This window comes from Narcine bancroftii, chromosome 12 (assembly GCF_036971445.1).
Source record: "Narcine bancroftii isolate sNarBan1 chromosome 12, sNarBan1.hap1, whole genome shotgun sequence".
Classification (NCBI taxonomy): domain Eukaryota; kingdom Metazoa; phylum Chordata; class Chondrichthyes; order Torpediniformes; family Narcinidae; genus Narcine; species Narcine bancroftii.
Window position 1 is genome coordinate 19286813 of NC_091480.1, and position 19124 is coordinate 19305936.

A 19124-nucleotide genomic window follows, 5' to 3' on the forward strand; every position below is an offset into this window, starting at 1 on the left:
TGGAGTTGCTGGAGTCTAGTGTAATACACAAAAGTGCTAGAGAAATTCAGCAGGTCACTAAGTATTATGTATGTATTTAAAGTTAACCAGACCATAGAAGTTCTTCATTAAAGTGACTGTGTGAAATCAATTTTCGTTCTGTTTCATTATTTTGTGTTGAAATATCTATAATAGCACCTTTGCAAAGGTCCCTGGGTTTTTTCGACTTTAATTCTACATTGTTAATGTAGTATGTTGCTATGATGTGAGTAGGTTTCTTCCAGTGTATTGAGGGAGTGTTTTATTATGCTTTTGGTTATAGAACACCTTTATGTAGATTATATTGATTCAGTGTCTTTGTCTTTCTACCAATGCCATATGTGTGATAACATTTAATTATGATTTTTTTTTTTCTTTGGCTTGGCTTCGCGGACGAAGATTTATGGAGGGGGTAAAAAGTCCACGTCAGCTGCAGGCTCGTTTGTGGCTGACAAGTCCGATGCGGGACAGGCAGACACAATTGCAGCGGTTGCAGGGGAAAATTGGTTGGTTGGGGTTGGGTGTTGGGTTTTTCCTCCTTTGCCTTTTGTCAGTGAGGTGGGCTCTGCGGTCTTCTTCAAAGGAGGTTGCTGCCCGCCAAACTGTGAGGCGCCAAGATGCACGGTTTGAGGCGTTATCAGCCCACTGGCGGTGGTCAATGTGGCAGGCACCAAGAGATTTCTTTAGGCAGTCCTTTTACCTTTTCTTTGGTGCACCTCTGTCACGGTGGCCAGTGGAGAGCTCGCCATATAACACGATCTTGGGAAGGCGATGGTCCTCCATTCTGGAGACGTGACCCATCCAGCGCAGCTGGATCTTCAGCAGCGTGGACTCGATGCTGTCGACCTCTGCCATCTCGAGTACTTTGACGTTAGGGGTGTAAGCGCTCCAATGGATGTTGAGGATGGAGCGGAGACAACGCTGGTGGAAGCGTTCTAGGAGCCGTAGGTGGTGCCGGTAGAGGACCCATGATTCGGAGCCGAACAGGAGTGTGGGTATGACAACGGCTCTGTATACGCTTATCTTTGTGAGGTTTTTCAGTTGGTTGTTTTTCCAGACTCTTTTGTGTAGTCTTCCAAAGGCGCTATTTGCCTTGGCGAGTCTGTTGTCTATCTCATAAGATTTTATGTTATAATAGTTTGGTACTCATTCAAACTGATAACTTCTAGAGTTTCCATGCATTCTAATTTTTGAAGAGTAGATTTGGGTTTGGCAGGTGAAAGGTGTAATGATGGCCCAGATCACTAGAACAAATAGTGAATTTAGATGTGCAGCATATAGTAACACTGGATATTCAAAGTTACACGGTAAAGCTAAAACAAGCTTGTCCAGGATGTCCCTGGCTGTCATTTTCCTATAAGCAGTTTTCAGGTTCCTGATGGCACCTGAAATTTTTGGAATCTCCTTGTACCATTTGCTTGTCTAACTGCATTGATGACGTTGGTCTGTGGTTAACTTCACCACGTACAGGTATCTCCTGCTATCTGAAAGTTGAGCATTCCTTTGAAACATTTCATAAGCCAAAATGGCATGAAGTGAAGAAGCAGTACCAGTAATTTATATGCGAAATTCTTTTGAGAATTCCCAGTCCCAAATCATACCGAATAACACCCTTATCAGCTCTCTTAGGTTTTTCTGATACCATAGGACACATCTTGCCAACGGATGCACAAAATAAATCAAAATAAAGCACAGTTGCTCACAGACACAGTGCAAAGCTATGGCAGCTTGATGCTGAGTGTAGTTCCCAGGGAAGGAGCTTGCAGTGCCACTCTCGCTGCTTGGGGTGCGTGCTGCCTCTATAACGGCTCGCTGTAAAACAAGCGTTGAATGCTATTTTCACTTTTCACTCTTTGGATTTCTTTTGATTAGTGAAAACAGGTACTAATGTAGGTCTTTCATAAAGGAATCGATTAAGTAAGTGGCCCTGAACTGAAGTTTCTTTGTGATGCTTTAAATTTTCTCCTGCATTAAAGAAAACTGATTGTTTTCACAGATTAAGCTGTACACAAAGCAGGGAACATTAAAATACCAGACAGATTGTGCTCTCAACAATGGTTACTTCATGATTCCTCTGTATGATAAGGTAACAGATATTATAAGCTATTGACAATGCCTTTATGCTGTGACAAAATCCTATTCCTGATGCCGTTCTATAAGTAATGTTTTGCACTTAATGTTAGTCTCACGTTTGAGAGAAGTACTGACTATTTATTTGAACAGATGTAATATGATGTGTTCATGCATGCACTAGTGTGATGCTATTACAAAAGAAAAAAAATCCACGCAAATAAGCAGTAAATTCTCTAAATTTCATTGAATATTCTGATTTGGTGCTGAAATTGATAAAACCATCTGTTAAATACATTGATTGATGAATAGCCTTTTTTGTGTATACGTGTGTCTTGTTCTACAGTATCCATTACAAATTCTGTTCAAAATTACATGATATGTTTCTTTTCTCTCCAGGGGGATTTCATTTTAAAGATTGAGCCTCCCCTAGGGTGGAGCTTTGGTGAGTACCCTTCAAATTCTACCTGATTAAAAATCAGCCCCTGTTTTTGTGGCACATCTGCACTCTTCTCCAACAAGCTAGTTTCTTTGCAATGAAATAGACTGTAATAGAATGATTTCCAGAGTCTCAATTTTATTAGTAAAGGTTATTGTCCAGCTAACTTTGTTTATAGTGAAATAGAATCATGGATGAATGTTGAACCCATACACGGTTCTCTTTTACTACTGTTGGCCTGCACGTGACACTAGTGGCTCAGATGAGCATAACACTCATGAATGAATCTTGTTTGTTCATGTAATATGTATGTTCCCAAAAATACTGGGATTAATTAACCATCCCTATTTGCACCTTAATTAAGGAGGTATTTATAATGGGCACATTGATGGCTCTGGACTATATAGGATAGACTAAGTGTGCACAGAAAATTTCCCTCCTTGAAGAACAGTAGAAAATGGACTTGCTGTAATTATGTTGGGGTTGTCAATAATTATTTGGTGGCAGCTTTCAACTGTCTCTTATAGGATATTTGTCTAGTGCCCTAAGATAGGGTTAATGCTTAGTGATACAGCTATTAAATCCCTAAAGATACTTTTGATAAATATCTTTCATATCTTGAAACAGAAGGGTTTTTGTCATCCATTAATTTCATGGTTACTGTTAGCTGATAATATATTTTAATTCCAGATATATTTAATTAAGTATGCTTAAATTTCTCAAGTACGTAATGGAAATCCAACTTGTATTTCTGATCTTGTGAATTCTGGGTGTTGGTCCATTAACCCAGACATGTTCTGGCTTTTGGAGTTCTTTCAGATTTTGACTAAGCAGCTCAGTAGCATCAGCGGAAAACCCGTATCAGTCGTTAAACAACAGCAACAACAAAAAACGGCAGGCTTTTTGAGCGCTGACTTGATGCCACAAGTTGAAAATTCACATGAAATAATGTTTTGTACTGACCAAAAAAAAATTTGAACTCTGCTTACAAAAGAGACCACCTCCCTGACACCACCCCACTGCTGCCGGCGGTCCTTGACACCTATCTGAACCCATGGAGGCTACTTTGATGTGGACGGCACTGCACCTGATGTTGAAAAAGGAGGCCCCTTTGCCGACTCAGCCTGCAGCCGATGTGGAAGACCTGGATCCAGCTCCATTTGGCATCTTCCCATCCAGAACAAAAGATTTTTAAAAATACTGTTAATGTAATCAAACTGGCGCCAGAGCCCCACATGGGCAAATCAGGTGTTGAATTTTTCCACTTGTGGCACTTTTAAAAAAAAAAATCAGTTTTGGGTCCTTTCAGTTTTCGATCTTTGGATAAGGGGTACTAATCCTCTTTTTGGAAGGCAAGAAAATGGAGAAGTTTAAATTAAATTATGGTTATATTATCTTGTACTTGTTCAACTAGTCCTTATTTTCTTGGAGTTTGGAAAAATCCCTCAGCTGGCTGCTGATCTCAGTTTGTGCCACTCACATTGAACTTAGTAATGTTCAAAACTTAAAAAATAAACCAGTAATTATTAACCACTAGGTGGATCTACTGAGCAGCCTGGAATTTACAGGATGCTGGAGAAATGGCACCAAGAGTACTAGATAAAGTTTTGGGCTCCATATTTAAGGAAGAGTGAGAAGTGAAGTTGTGGAAACACAAGATTCTAATAGGGGTTTACAGGTTAGATGCTTAGAATGTTGCCCATTAGCAGGGATCACCTATAATTAGGAGGTATAATTCTGAAACAATTAGCTTCACATTTCTGATGGCAATGGAAAGGAATTTCTTCTCTGAGGGTGGTAAGTCTTTGGAGCAGCTGAACATACAAGGCAGAGACTGCTAGTCATTTGGACCACCAAGAAGTTTTAGAGTATAGTGAGAGAATGGGAAAGTGTTGTTTAGACCAAGATTGGATCTGCAGAGCAAATCGACTGACTTAGCTCCTGCACCTGTCTTTTGTTCTTGCATTTGCATGTTCTTGTGTTGTATTTGTCCTTTAAAGAAAAGCAATCCCCTTGCAGATTAAAACTCTGAATCAATGGAGTTGGTATTAATTAGACTTAAATGTTCAAAATGGGTCACAGCTCCTTCGATACCTCTATACCTGTGCTATAAAAGGATTAATGATATTTTAGAAGCATTCACTTTTTTTCCATACCCACCAGAGCCTACAAATGTGGATCTTCACATCGATGGCGTCAATGACATTTGCACTAAAGGCCAGGACATAAATTTTATGTTTACTGGGTTTTCAGTCTCTGGAAAAGTAAGGAGCATTTTTATTTTGTCCCTTTGGATTAATCAATAAATCTACAATTAATATCTGTTTTTCATGGACGTGGAACTTGAAGTTGATATGTATCAGATAATTGAGAGGAAAATGTTAATCATTTTAAATAAAAATAAATCATTCTAATTTTTCCTTGATTGTGGGTAGCTTCCACTTGAAATTAAACATTGTTTCTTGAAGTTATCATTATTATCCAAATAAATTCAATTCTGCAAAGGTTTTTAATGCGACCGTTTTCTCAGGTGCTAAGCAAAGGACAAAGTTCAGGACCTGCTGGTGTTCATGTTGCTCTCAGGAAGCCTGGAACAGACATTGATCAGACCTCATTGACTCAAGTTGGAGGAAAGTACGTGCACACTTAACATTCAAAATCAGAATTTTGATTGTCATGAACTTCGTCATTAGTTTGTGGCAGCTTTGGAGTGCAAACGTTTCGATAAATTGCATATCAGAAGAAAAAAGTAGTTCAAGAACATGACAAAGTCTGTGGTTCATTGCTCATTCAGAAAAATCTAATGGCAGAGGGGAAAACCCTGCCCTTTGCCACTGAGTGCTCGAATTCAGTCTCCTGTGCCATTTTCCCCAATGGCAGCCTAGTAAAGAGGGCAGGGCCTGGGTGGTGAAGGATAGAGGCCTGCTTTCTTGAGACACCACCTCTTGTAGATGTACTCAGTGGAGTGAAGGCTGGTGACCACGATGTCACAGGACGAGTTAGCAAACCCTTTGGACTTCTTTCTTGTCCTGAGCGTCGGCACCTCCAACCAGACAGAATGCTCTCCATATTCCAACCTGCAGAAGTTTTCGAGAGGCTTTGGTTTCATACCTAATCTCCTCAAACTCCTCGCAAAGTATAGCTGCTGTGGCGCCTTCGACGTGTGTGACATTGTGGTAAATGTGCCATAGATTCATGCCAAAAGGAATTAACATTTTCTGTCTTTTTTCTTAGATATTCATTTATGAGGGTACTTCCTGGTGACTATGACATTTTTGCTTCTCACCCTACTTGGCCTCTGCAGAAAGTAAGTTTTGGTTAATGCCTTGTGTGGGAAATTCTGAAAGTGAATAGTTTATACGAGGATCCATGCAGAGCTCAGAATGTATAGTTATTATTATGATGTCCGTAGAATTTCTGAATTTAGATTATCTCAATTAAATGTTACCAGGCTGTTGTCATTCATTAACAAATGCCATTGCTTATTACGATACTGGCTGCAGGACTTGCACACATTCTAAGTTTGCACACACAATGAGTTGTAAAGCTTATATAATGTTTTTGGAGAATGGATAGCAAAACGTGATTAGGCTACTGCTTAATCTCATGACTGAAATGATGCCCATGAGACTCACTGGGGCCCTGAACTAGATTTTTAGTTTTACACATTATATTTGCCATTTTCTAAGTTGCCTCATATATATTTAATGAGTTAGGTTTCAGACCCTGGGCTGTATTAATCCTTTGGACTCCGTGTCTCTGTTTTCAGCGCATCTACTCCATGTCCTGGTTTAGAGGGACTGGCTTTATACCCAGCCACCAGCTGGTTCATGCTGGCGTTCATACTGTAAAGGTTTACCCATGGACCCAGTTCAGAGTATATATTATGAAATGTTAAAAATGGCCCGAGTCCAAAGGGTTAAGAAGAGGGAAATTTAGAATATTAATATGCCTACATTTGGAATTTTCAATTGAAACTTGATATTTAACTCCTTTAGATATTTTGAATTGTAACTCGGATCAATTTGTTTTGTTGATCAGGCATCAACTTCAGTGCAAGTGATAAATTCTAATGTAAACACAATTGATTCTCTTGTGGTTGCTGGGTATAATGTTTTGGGCTCTGTGCGAAGTGATGGTGAACCGATGAAAGGTGTACTCTTCCTACTGTTCTCCTCATCAGTCTCAAAGGAGGTGAGTACGAATAATGTGACCTTAATGTAGCCTCTCAATAAACTGCATTGTATTTTGTAACATTGTATTAAGCTCATGAGTTACTTCCAGCTTGAATCTGTATTCAAAAGGACTAATAATTTTCCTTTTTAAAAATGCATATATTTCATTTTCTTCTGAAGCCTTTGGGATGAGTTAGTCTTTTGGAGAAGATTGAAACTATGACTGATTTCTTTGAAAGCTTTTAAATTGCTGTTATTTTTCATCTTATGAAGTAATTGCTTTTGACAATTAACGTTCCTTTACTTGTTGACAGGATGTCGCTGGCTGTAATTTATCTCCGGTTGAAGGATTCCAAGCAGCAGATGAAGCATCACCTTTCCTGTGCAGTGTGGTGTCGGGAGAAGATGGATCATTTATTTTTTCATCTCTTCCCAGTGGAGAATATACAGTGGTAGGTTCATGATAAGTAATTTCGTAGAGGTATTGCCAATTTTTTTTGGTTATGAAGCACTGCACAAGGATCACTACAAATGCCAATGTGACAAATCCAATTGAATATTGTGCTATCCATGTGTAGTCGAAAGACAGTACCAATAGTATATCACAATTAAAATCAGTGGTTGTAAAATCATATCTAATACGTGACAAGACTATATTATTGAGGAATAATCATTTTGTAGGGGAATACTACTGTTTGAGCATTCAGATGTGGTTCTAGCTGTGTGGAGGATTATGCATAAGGAAGATGGCTATTTTTCCTGTTGATCCTGCATTGAGCTGCCGCGAGGTGCCAAAGTGGCCCAGTGAGGTGCTGACCCGAATCATTCTGAGTCGACCGACCTGAAGTTATCAGGAGTGCAGAAACTGCGGGTCCTCCTGCGGAAGCTGCAGATTCCAGCCAGGAACAGCAAGCAATAAACGCAAGGCTTGGGTTGCTTTAATGCAGTCTGGAGCCTGGAGTGTTCCACGTCTTGGCAACTGAGAATAATAAAACTCAACGTGGAATGACATGGTTCATAATTGAGTTTTCTGTTGGGGGGGTGGGGAACAAGAGAAGGGGGAGTAAGAGACCTTTCCCTTACTAAATATCAACCTAGGTGCTCGGGTGGGAGTTAATCCACTGGTTCACTTCTAATAAATTATAACTCAACGTGTGAAATTTACAAGGATAAGTTGGGTGGCACGGTTGGTGTATGGTTAGCGCCAGCTCAATAATATGTGAAAATCGCCTGTCAAATTTATGTGTGATTTTTTTTAAACAGGCTGGGGACAAAGGGGGGGGAGGTGGTGAGTGCAATTTCAGTGCTTGCCATAGGTGCTATTTAATCTAGATATGCCACTGCCTCCCTCCTATTTCTCCACCTTTTGCTACTAAGCTTCATGCCGCTGCCTTTTGAAACAGAGGCCATGGTGAGTTTAACAGTATGCTTGTTTCTTCCCTCATTTCAAAGCCAAGCAGTAGAATAAATGGCTATTCTAAATGACCCCTTGAGTGGTCATGTGATTATGGGAGAGAAGAGATTGCGGAGCTGGAGGGAAATGTGATGAGGGCTGAGATGGAAGAAATTCCTCTTTTGGGGGAGGCCTGGAACGGAGGACTTGAATGAATCTTCTGTAAACAGTATTGTTCTGTAACCCTACAAAACTTTCTTTTGACCTTCTGCTGTCACTGCCTTTGACCACCAGATGTCTCAATTAATCCTTTTGAAACTATTCTGGAGTCTAGTTTGGTTTTCTTTTGCAGCTAGTTTTTTTAATTCTGCACAATTGTTGATATTTTAAAATTTAATTACGATTATTCCCAATTATTTTCCCTTGAATAATTGTATAATGAGGTTATCACATTACAAAGAATATTTCTGTTTTTATGCATAAAGATTGCTGCTTTTTAATAGTCTCAAAAGGGGGAATAAAATGTGCATTTGAAAGTTGCCTTCAAATGAGTAAAAATCATTTGAAAATATAGGCCATTGTGGGCTCTGAATTTACTTAATGGTGCTTGACAGAGGTAATATTGCCATTACGTGTGAAACAAACTAAGGTGAAAATGGAAGGTAGCATGTTCTAGATGACTGCAAGCATGAGATATCGAGGGTGAGGGGAAGATTTGCAAGCGATGCGAGGGTATATTTGATGTGTTTTTTTTTATTAGAGATGTTAAATTAAATTTATTCCTGCTGTGGGCTGTAATAGACTTGAAATTAAATAAAAATTTGAAAGTGCTTGGGAGAGATGTTACGTCAATTTTTAGTGGCAGATCATGATTATTGGCATTTTTGTTTAGTTTTCTTGTTTCCCCTGTAGTCAGACTGCAGTAACAGTGAATCAAAAAAATCAAACTTTTTAAAAAAACTTTATTTATTCGTTCAAAAAAACAAATAGTACATAACATATACAACAATTAACCATAAACATGAAAAAAGAAAAAAATATTAAAGAAAAATTAAACATACATATTAAGATCTAATCAACATAAATTGAAATGTAAATATTCTGAGTATAACAACCACTTATTAATGAAAAAACTATAATTATCACGTGAAACATATGTAATTTTTTCCATTATTAAACGATATTTCATCTCATTATGCCATCTATTAATATCAGTCATATTTGTATCTTTCTACGTACTAGCAATACATTTTTTGGCTACAAATAAAGCTAAATATACAAAAGCAAGTTGAAATTTATCTTATCCCAAACCTTTCAGAGGTTGCAAACTGCCCATAAAAAATACTGTCGGATCTAAAGGTATTTTAATCTTATACAGGTATTCTAAAAACAATTGAATTTTCTTCCAAAAAGATTGTATATGTATACATGACCAAACAGCATGAAAAAAAGTTCCAACAGAATTACCACATCTAAAACACAAATCTGATTCATGAAAACCATACTTTTTAAATTTTTCAGGTGTTAAGTATAAAATTAGAAAATTATAGTTATTCATTGCATAACATGCATTTATCAATCTAGTTACACGATCAAAACAGATATCTAACCAATCATCCTCGGAAAAAATAAAACCAATATCCGCTTCCCATTTACTTTTAGATCTATCTCAACCCTTTTTATCCATACCATGCTGTAATATTTGATACATAGATGAAATATAACCCTTCTCTGGTACCTTCATCAGAAAAGTCTCAAATTAGTCATTTCAGGTAAAATCATATCTCTACCAAATGTACGTTTTACCAAAGATCTAATTTGATAATAAAGAAACGAAGAGTTCTTATCAATACCAAAATCTTCCCTCATCTGATTAAAAGATAAAAATTTACCCTCTTTAAAACAATCTCCCAAGTTTTCCACACCTTTAAATCTCCAATACAATAAACTTCGATTGTGTATTGAAAAAGAAATAAGTTGATTATTATACAACGGAGTCAAAGCCGATAATTCACCCCTAGAGCCTATCATTTTATTTTTCTTTATCCATAACTTCATTAAATGTTTTAGTATAGGCACATTATGTTGCTGTAACAAATTTATATTCCATCTAAACAAAAATTGATGTATTTCAAATTCAGAAATATTTGCCATCTCAATTTTGGCCCAACTAGGAGGCCGTTCCAAATCCATCAATGAACTAATAAATTTAAGTTGGGCTGCTTCATAATAATTTTGAAAATGTGGTAAACGTAATCCCCCTAACTCATATTTCCAAGTTAATTTATTCAAAGCTACTCTCGAAAATTTACCTCTCCATAAAAACTCCCTAACCATTTTATTCAAATCTCGAAAAAAAATATTATCGAGTAAATACGGAATAGATTGAAACAAATATTCATCTTAATTGTATTTATCCTACCCAATAAATTAATAGGTAAATCTTTCCATTTAATCAAATCAGTTTTAATTTTTTTAAATAACAGAACATAATTTAATTTATATAAAGATTGATAATTAACATTCAAAATTATACCCAAATATTTAATTCGATCAGTCCATTTCAAATTAATGATATTCTTATAAACTGAATAATCTCCTTCACTTACCGGTAATATTTCACTTTTTTCCCAATTAACTTTATATCCAGAAAGACATCCATATTGTATTAAACACTCCTTCAAGTGCAAAAGTGACTGAGCTGGATTTGTTAAATACACCAATACGTTATCAGCAAATAAATTAATTTTATACTCCTCATCTAAAACTTTCATACCTTGTATCTGTGTATTTTGTCTTATCAGCTGTGCTAAAGGTTCGATCACTAATGCAAACAAAGCTGGTGATAAAGGACAACTTTGACGAGTTGATCAAGTCAATTTAAAAGGTTCCAAAAGCAAGCCATTCGTCAATACTCTAGCTACCGGTTTATTATATAAAGCCTTAATCCAACCAATAAAGAAAGGACCAAACTTAAATTTCTCCAGAACTTTAGATAAAAAATTCCACTCAACTCTATCAAATGCTTTTTTCTGCATCTAAAGATATCACCATCAGGTGATCTAAAGATTGTCGAAATCTAATAATCAAACTAATCACGCGTAGAATATTATCTGAAGCATATCTATTCTTTATAAAGCCTGTTTGATCCCATATGAATCAACTTAGGTAAAAATTTAGCCAATCCATCACTAATATTTTAGCTATTATTTTATAATCTACATTTAACAACGAAATTGGTCTATATGAAGATACTTTCAAAGGATCTCTATCTTTTTTTGGAATTACTGTAATTAAAGCACTAGAGCAAGACTCAGGTAATTCATAATGTTCTCCATCTTGATGTAATACATCCCCAAACACTGTAGAGAAATCATCATAAAAAATTTTATAAAATTCAACCGAAAATCCATCATCACCAGGCAATTTACCATTCGGCATTTCCATCATAGCCATTTTAATTTCTGAATCAGTAAATGGTTCTTCCAACTCTTGTATATCTGCATCCTCTAATATCGGTAAATTCAACTGTGATTAAAAAAAGATCATTCGATCCAGTTTCTTGTTTTTCTTCAGATGTATATAACTTTTTATAAAATGAACAAAATTCATCATTAATCTCACGAGGTTTATAAGTGATAAGAGAATTCCGTCTAACAGCATTAATAGTCCTCGAAACCTGTACTTTCTTTAATTGCCACGCCAATACCTTATGTGCTTTCTGTCCCCATTCATAATACCGTTGTTTAGTCCTATTAATCACACATTCAAATTGATAAGATTGCAAAGTATTATATTCCAATTTCAACCTAGATAATTCTATTTTCTGATCTTCTGTAGCATCTTTCTGAAATTCCTTTTCTAACTCATCAATCTGTTTCTCTAATTCAAGACTCTGATTTAATCGATTCTTTTTTATTTTAGAAGTATAACTAATTATTTGTCCTCTCAAATAAGCTTTCATAGTATCCCATAATACAAGCTTACTTTGAACAGAATTAGAATTTTCTTTCAAAAAAAGTTAATTTGGTTTTTCAAAAAATCAATAAATTCCGTATTTTTTAACAACATTGTATTAAACCTCCAACGATAGGCCACTTGAATTTTCCCAGAAGTTGCATATGTAAAGTATAACAAAGAATGATCTGAAATCACCCTACTTTTATATTCTGCTTGTTGTATTTTCCCTTGTAAATGTGCCGATACTAAAAAAAAAAGTCAATCCTTGAAAACGATTCATGTCTAGATGAATAAAAGGAGAAATCTTTATCTGTTGGATTAAGACATCTCCAAATATCTACTAAATTAAGATCTTTCATCAACGCTTGAACCTGAACTGCCATCTTAGATTTCTTAACTTTCTTTGGAGATTTATCTCATAAAGGTTCCAAAACGCAATTAAAATCACCACCAACTAAAATATTATCATTAGCCTGACCCAAATATAAAAATGCATCTGAAATAAATATTTCACCATCTACATTTGGGGCATAAATATTAAGTAAAGTCCAAAATTCACTAAAAATCTTACAATTCAATTTAAGAATACATCCTGCCTTTTCTTCCATTGATTGTAATTCAAAAGATAAATTTTTATGTATCAAAATTGCTGCACCTTTAGCCCTGGAATTAAATGAAGAAGAATCGACTTGCCCAACCCAGTCCATACTTTCCTTGACATTCAAATGTGTTTCTTGTAAAAAGCAACATCAATTTTCATTTTCTTAACATACGCCAAGACTCGCTTACGCTTGATCGGACTATTTAAACTTCGAACATTAAAAGAAGCAAACCTCAACTTTGACATATCTACCATTATTACTAAATACCAATAATATCTTTATATGAAAACTCAAATCAACGTATATAGGCCCTCCAATAGGAGAAAGAAAATCACAAATTAAAAGCTAACTAGAATGAAAATTTTAAAAAAAATCAAACTTAATGAAATAAGAAAAGTAGCCACTGAAAAATATTGGGAGAAAAATTATGTTTGAATGAGTGAATTAGGGTAAACAGAATAGATTTGAGGGATATACCTATCTGCATAGACCTGGGAATATCTAGTAAACAGGGTATATAGAATGATAGGGAAATTTGGTGAGAGTGTGGAATTTGGTTTGGCGGAGTAAGAAATGCTGACTGTTCAAAACTAGGGGCAGTAGTTAATATGTAAGGAGAATAAGGAGAATAAGGAGGAAAAACCCAACACCCAACCTCAACCAACCAATTTTCCCCTGCAGCCGCTGCAACCGTGTCTGCCTGTCCCGCATCGGACTTGTCAGAACAAACGAGCCTGCAGCTGTCGTGGACTTTTACCCCCTCCATAAATCTTCGTCCGCGAAGCCAAGCCAAAGAAGAAGAATAATTAACCATTGAGTTTAAAGATAACTGAATATAAAGAAGTGCATTATTCTATAATAAATTGTGGTGAAGGTAAATGAGAGTAAGAATGAAACATATATAAAACCTAAGGGAGATCAAAAAAAATTAAATTATCTGATTACTTGTTGGAACTCCAGTGTAAGGGTTAAAATGACTTGCACCTTCAATGAGCTTGTCAACTTTGGAGCTAATTTCCACCCTGATCTCAAACTCACCTGGTCCATCTCCAACAACACTCTCCCTTTCCTGGATCTCTCTGTCTCCACCTCGGGAGACAAGCTTTCAACCGACATATTATAAACCCTCTAACTCCCACAACTACCTCGTCTACATTCCTCACACACTGTCCCCTGCAAGGATTCCATCCCCTTCTCTCAATTTCTCCATATCTGCCGCATCTGTTCCCAAGATGAGGTCTTCCAGTCCAGATCTTCTGAAATGTCTGACATCCTTCCTCCCCTGATTGCTGCTGTCCCCTCACTCCCTTATCTACCTATCATCTTCTGGCTTCAACACCCCCCCCCCCACTTTTTCCCCACCCCATCCTTTTGTTTTGACGATGACCAACACTTTTTAATACCTTGATGAAGGCTCAAGCCCGAAATGTCAATTATGTATTTTTACCTTTGCTAAATAAAGGAGACTGTTTAACCAGCTGAGTTTCTCTAGCATTTTGTGTTTTTACGTTAAACCTGGTGCCTACAGATTTTTGTGATTTACTTCTAGCTTCAAGGTTATGGCTAACTCTCCATATGTTTTGAGATTACTTTTTTTGTTTGCTTTTCCTTTGTTCTGTGAAGATGGATGGGCTTGAATTAGACAAAAAACTTTTACTGAACATTTTAATTATTGTTTTCAGCATTGTTTAATTATTTTTATCATAGTTTTAGGACAGTTATTTGATATATAAGGTTTAATAAACCTTGAAAAGCTCAACTAAACTTGAGTACGGACTATTTGTTTGAATGGGTCATATTCAGATTCTCCAAGCGATTATAAAGGAAGATGGTTGTAATATCCAGGAACTTTCATGTAGCCTGAATAAACATTTGTGTTTTAAGTTTGAGCTTCAGACTCTGGCATCAAGTGTGGGTATGTTGAAGTTTCAGATTTTCTTGAATAGATCTAGTTGGTGTTCATTTCATAGCTACAGAAAATTTAGGAAGACAATAAAATATGGTCAGCTCTCCAGCAGAATTGGATGATGCAAAGGAAAGAAATCTAAAGTGAATCCTTGGGTAAAGATTGCTTTTAGTTATTTTAGGCACGTGTTTATAAATCAACCTCACAAAGTGTCAAAACAAAATGATCAAGGGGGACTCTCACTGGGGTTGAGTGTTTTTGCTAGAGAGCCTCTAGCTTTCCACTAATTATTGCAAGAGTGTATTACTTCCCTTGTCAGCCACAGTTGTCTCATTCTCCCTTTAGAGTACTGCTGTTTCTTTAGGATAAAATGATCCTGCATTTTCTGAATAACTCCCAGTCACTCCTACCATTGCTGCTCTACCGTCTTCTCTGCTAGGGTCCCCTTCCAGCTCCTCTCTCATTCCTCTGTCGACAATTTTTACTTAACTGTAATACTGACACATTCTATTTTACTCTCAAATATGGATTCTGCCATGTTGTGATCACTGTCCCTTAAGGGTTCCTTTACTTTAAGCTCCATAATCAATTCCATTCATGACACAGCACCAAATCCAGAATTGCTTCTTCCCCAGTTGCCTTGACCGCAATTAGTTCTAACAAACCATCTCATGGGGTGATTGAGTAAATAAGAAAATCTCTTCAAGTTTCAGAATGAATTGATTGATGTCAGTGGACCTGAATTTTGGAAATAAAGTGTGTCACTTAATCATTACTTCATTATTCCTTTAGCATACAGTTATGAGGGTGAATTTCTCTTAGTAATTTATAATGATATGGGATATATCCATATTTATTTATTAAAGCTTTACAGTACCTGTATATTTGAAAATGAGAGACATTGGATGGTTTACATTTCCAAAGGATTTTTGGATTTTAAGCAAACACAATTTCTAGAAATTAACGATTTGACTAAACTTTTGCAGAAAACTATTCTGATGTGCAGTCATATTTTTATTTATCAAATTTGTTTGCAGCCTGTACATGTAACATACTACTTAAATCACAGGTACCGTTTTACAGAGGAGAAAGAATTACGTTTGATGTTGCCCCGTCAAGACTCGATTTTTCTGTGGGACATGATAGTTTGAGGATTGAGGTACAGTATAATAAAATGTAATGTATACAGTGTGTTAGAAAAACTTGTGGCATATACTTTAGTGTATGTTGTCATATTCTTTCTGTCATTATACACAGTAATTAATTTTGTGTATGATCACCACAGATCATTTTATATTAATATAAGGTTATTTAATATAAACATCCAGAAAGTTACTCTGCGAAATAATACCATACTCTTTCAGCTCTTCACGATTAATGAAGCTGTTTTTGACCACAATTATTGATAAAATGTCTGGGCTCGTTAGTCTGTAATTCCAGTTTGTCACTTATCCAGATAAATAATGGTGCCAGATGGCTGATCGTATATTGTTCAGTTGCAAAGAATAGATAATTGGAAACTAGTACAGTTAATAGAATATACTGTATACAATTTTTTAGAACATTGGGTAATCGGATTTTAGTTGTGCCCCAATGTCAACTCATGGATTTTTAAAAAATCTATCTTCTTCATGATGAGAAGCATCTTCAAGAGGCTGGATCATTGGAGATATTTAAAGAGGAAATGGATAATATTTTGGAAAATCAGAGAATTGAGAGCTGTGGGGACCTGGCATAGGAGATGAGGCCTGGGGCAGATCAGCCATCATCACATTGAATAACAGGGCAATTCTGAGGAGTTGAGTGGCCCTCAACTGCTATTGTTTGTATGTTCTTTCTGGTGTTATCCCTCAAGACATGAATAGGTTGCCCAATTATTACAACAATAACATAGTATATGGATAATAACTGTGTTATAGATCTGGATCTTACTGTCTTTTAAAAGATCACAAGCAGTGAAAATGTTTAGAATCAATTTTCCAAAGAAACGCAAACTCTCTCTAATGTTTGACCCTCTTTAATGATTTATGTGATGGCTCATTTGCAAGGCCTTAGATAGACAGTGAGAATTCTATACTTCTTCATTTGGGAAAGGATTGCATTCTGATTATGTGGTTACATGAGGACACACTGAAGATCAGTCGGGATGACTTGGATACGACAGTCAAGGTGCAGAGATGATGAAGTTCCGAGAGTATTGCATCCCTCCTGAATTATATCTTTTCTGTGTTCTCTGCCTTAGCCCCTTGTAACAACTAGTTTACTGTTAATAATTCTACTGTAATCTTGACTGGTATTCCCAGTGAACATACAAACTTCTTACAGACAGTGGTGGATTTGAACCTGGGCACCTGGTGTTGTAATAGTGTTGCACTAACCGCTCTTGTGCCTCCTCAATTATCTTCTCCATTGTTTCCAAGAGAAGCTCTCTAATGCCACATTTCTGGAAGGAGTTAGAAACAACCATTCTTTCAGTCCATGATGAATTACTTGCCTTTAACAATATGAGTTTAAGAAAAATGATGGCACATTCTGGGCTTGCTTAACTGGGGAAAATTCACAATCCACATGGCAAAATTATAATGCAGCATCAGGAAGGATAAAGGGCTAAAAATGAAAATAAGATATTCAAGAAAAAGGCAAGAAGGTTGTACTTCAAGCTGATAAGCAAGACGTGAGGAGCTTTTTTCCCTCTAACTACCATGGCTCAGAATTCTGTGGTTCCTTATCGCTCTGAGCCAATAAGATGGGTTGATGATCCTTATGTGGAGCTGTCAAAGCTACACCGATGGAGCTCTTTGAAGACTTCCTGACTGATGCCACTATCAAATCCATCTCAACACTGGAGATTCTTCTCATCCCATCCTTGCAGAAGTAAGAGGGCACCATCTTACAATCCAAGAACAAAGCTGCCGGACTACCTAGCATAGTAGTTGATGTCTACAAGATGGGAGGTAACAAAATTATGTAGAGCCTCTACAAACTCATTCTTCAAACCCAATGTGATGTAAAGACTTTGGGAAATGTTAATGTTGTTGCAATCTCCAAGAAAGGAGACAAATTAGAGATGGGAAATTATTGAGATTATTGCTTTGTTCTGTATGACTGCAAAAATGCAGGCTTTGTTGGGCCCGATTCAGAGAACACATCCAGTAATGACAGAAATGTCTTTAACCAGAGGACCATGGAAGTACTAAGGCAATGATCAAGAGATCTTTGGATGTTCAGGGAAATTGTACAGAAAAGATCTTGCTGAATGGTGGTGGAGGGAGTTAAATGGCCTATTCCGCTTACGTTTCTTATATTACGATGTTTGTTGCAGCCAGTGTTTCGAGTGATGGGATTCTCTGTTACTGGCCGGGTTTTGAATGGGCCTAATGGACAAGGAATTCATAATGCTGCTGTTACCCTAAATAACCAGATCAAAGGTATTTAAAAAAGTGAATATTGTCATGTTTGTTATGAATGGAACACACCATGATGTTCAAATATCGGAAGAATTACACCAACTAGAGAATATTTATCCCATCTGTTTGAAATCCCTCATTCTTGTCTTGTTAATTTTTGGAAAACTTCTGGCTGAAAAATACATGAATAAAGTTTACAAATTTTAGCATCATATATCCTTTCCACTTGGTAACTTCCAAAGTTGTTAATCGTAAGTACAGAACATTTCATAACTTTTTTTCAATGCTTTGGATTAGTGGCATTTGGTGCACTAACGTTGAAAGGACAACAGCACTTGATAAATCCAGACTGTGTAGTTTACATTTGTTATAAAGAATTCTTTGTCCACTTCATATCTACTATATAAGCAAAGAGAAAATTGCTAACTAAAATTATAATAGTGTTTAAAAATTGAAATATTCAATGCAGAAAATGTTTTTCTTTCAATTCCTTAGTAACAGGAAACAGTATTTTTTGTTGGCATTGCTGTTAAAATACAATTAGAAATGACTTGATCTATTGGATAACAAGGTCCCTTTATTTCAATGAATTGCAAAATGCCTACAAAATTTAAATTCCCCCACTTGAGCGGAATTGCATCCAGTAGTTAATGAACTTGAATGATTTTCTGTCATTCTGTTTATTGATACGTCTAATGGTCAAAGCTTAGTTAAATAATGGTGAATTGAATGACTGGTTTGACTTATGCAACTGCTTGGATGCAAATCTGTGATTATAGTTGATTCCAATCACTCTCAATGATGTGTTTTGGAGATAGCTCTCTTAATTTAAATTTGTGCAGAGCCGAACATTTTGTCAAAGAATAAGATCAAATGTCATTTAAGTTAGAGGAAGAAAACTAGATAGTTGTCAACATTTGTTCTTGGAACTTATTTGTGCTTTTTCTCTTTTATCCCCAGTTACCAAGCATTAATAATTTAGTTTTAGAAGAATTGGATATGAGTGCGACATAAATAATTTGTCTTTTGTATGAATACTAACCAAGAATAATCAATTCTACCAGTAGTCTTTTTTACCCAGGTCTGTTCTGTTCACAGATGGTGTAAATTAATTCTTTAACAGTAGATTTTCTATATAAAGCAAGATTAGAACA

At 36.3% G+C, this 19124-nt stretch overlaps 1 protein-coding gene across 2 annotated transcripts in view; it reads left to right on the top strand.

The window, feature by feature from the left end:
• The window catches only part of nomo (nodal modulator), a 68858-nt gene that overhangs the window by 4654 nt on the left and 45080 nt on the right, over positions 1 to 19124 (top strand). For both annotated transcript variants that reach the window (XR_011347494.1, XM_069906643.1), the window contains exons 2-10: positions 2015 to 2104; positions 2488 to 2533; positions 4691 to 4791; positions 5058 to 5161; positions 5762 to 5834; positions 6569 to 6721; positions 7017 to 7154; positions 15633 to 15722; positions 17886 to 17991. Coding sequence is in view for 1 of the 2 variants with exons in the window: in XM_069906643.1 (XP_069762744.1) it covers positions 2015 to 2104; positions 2488 to 2533; positions 4691 to 4791; positions 5058 to 5161; positions 5762 to 5834; positions 6569 to 6721; positions 7017 to 7154; positions 15633 to 15722; positions 17886 to 17991 (901 nt within the window). In the remaining variant the exon portion in view is untranslated. The remainder of the gene's footprint in view (positions 1 to 2014; positions 2105 to 2487; positions 2534 to 4690; positions 4792 to 5057; positions 5162 to 5761; positions 5835 to 6568; positions 6722 to 7016; positions 7155 to 15632; positions 15723 to 17885; positions 17992 to 19124) is intronic.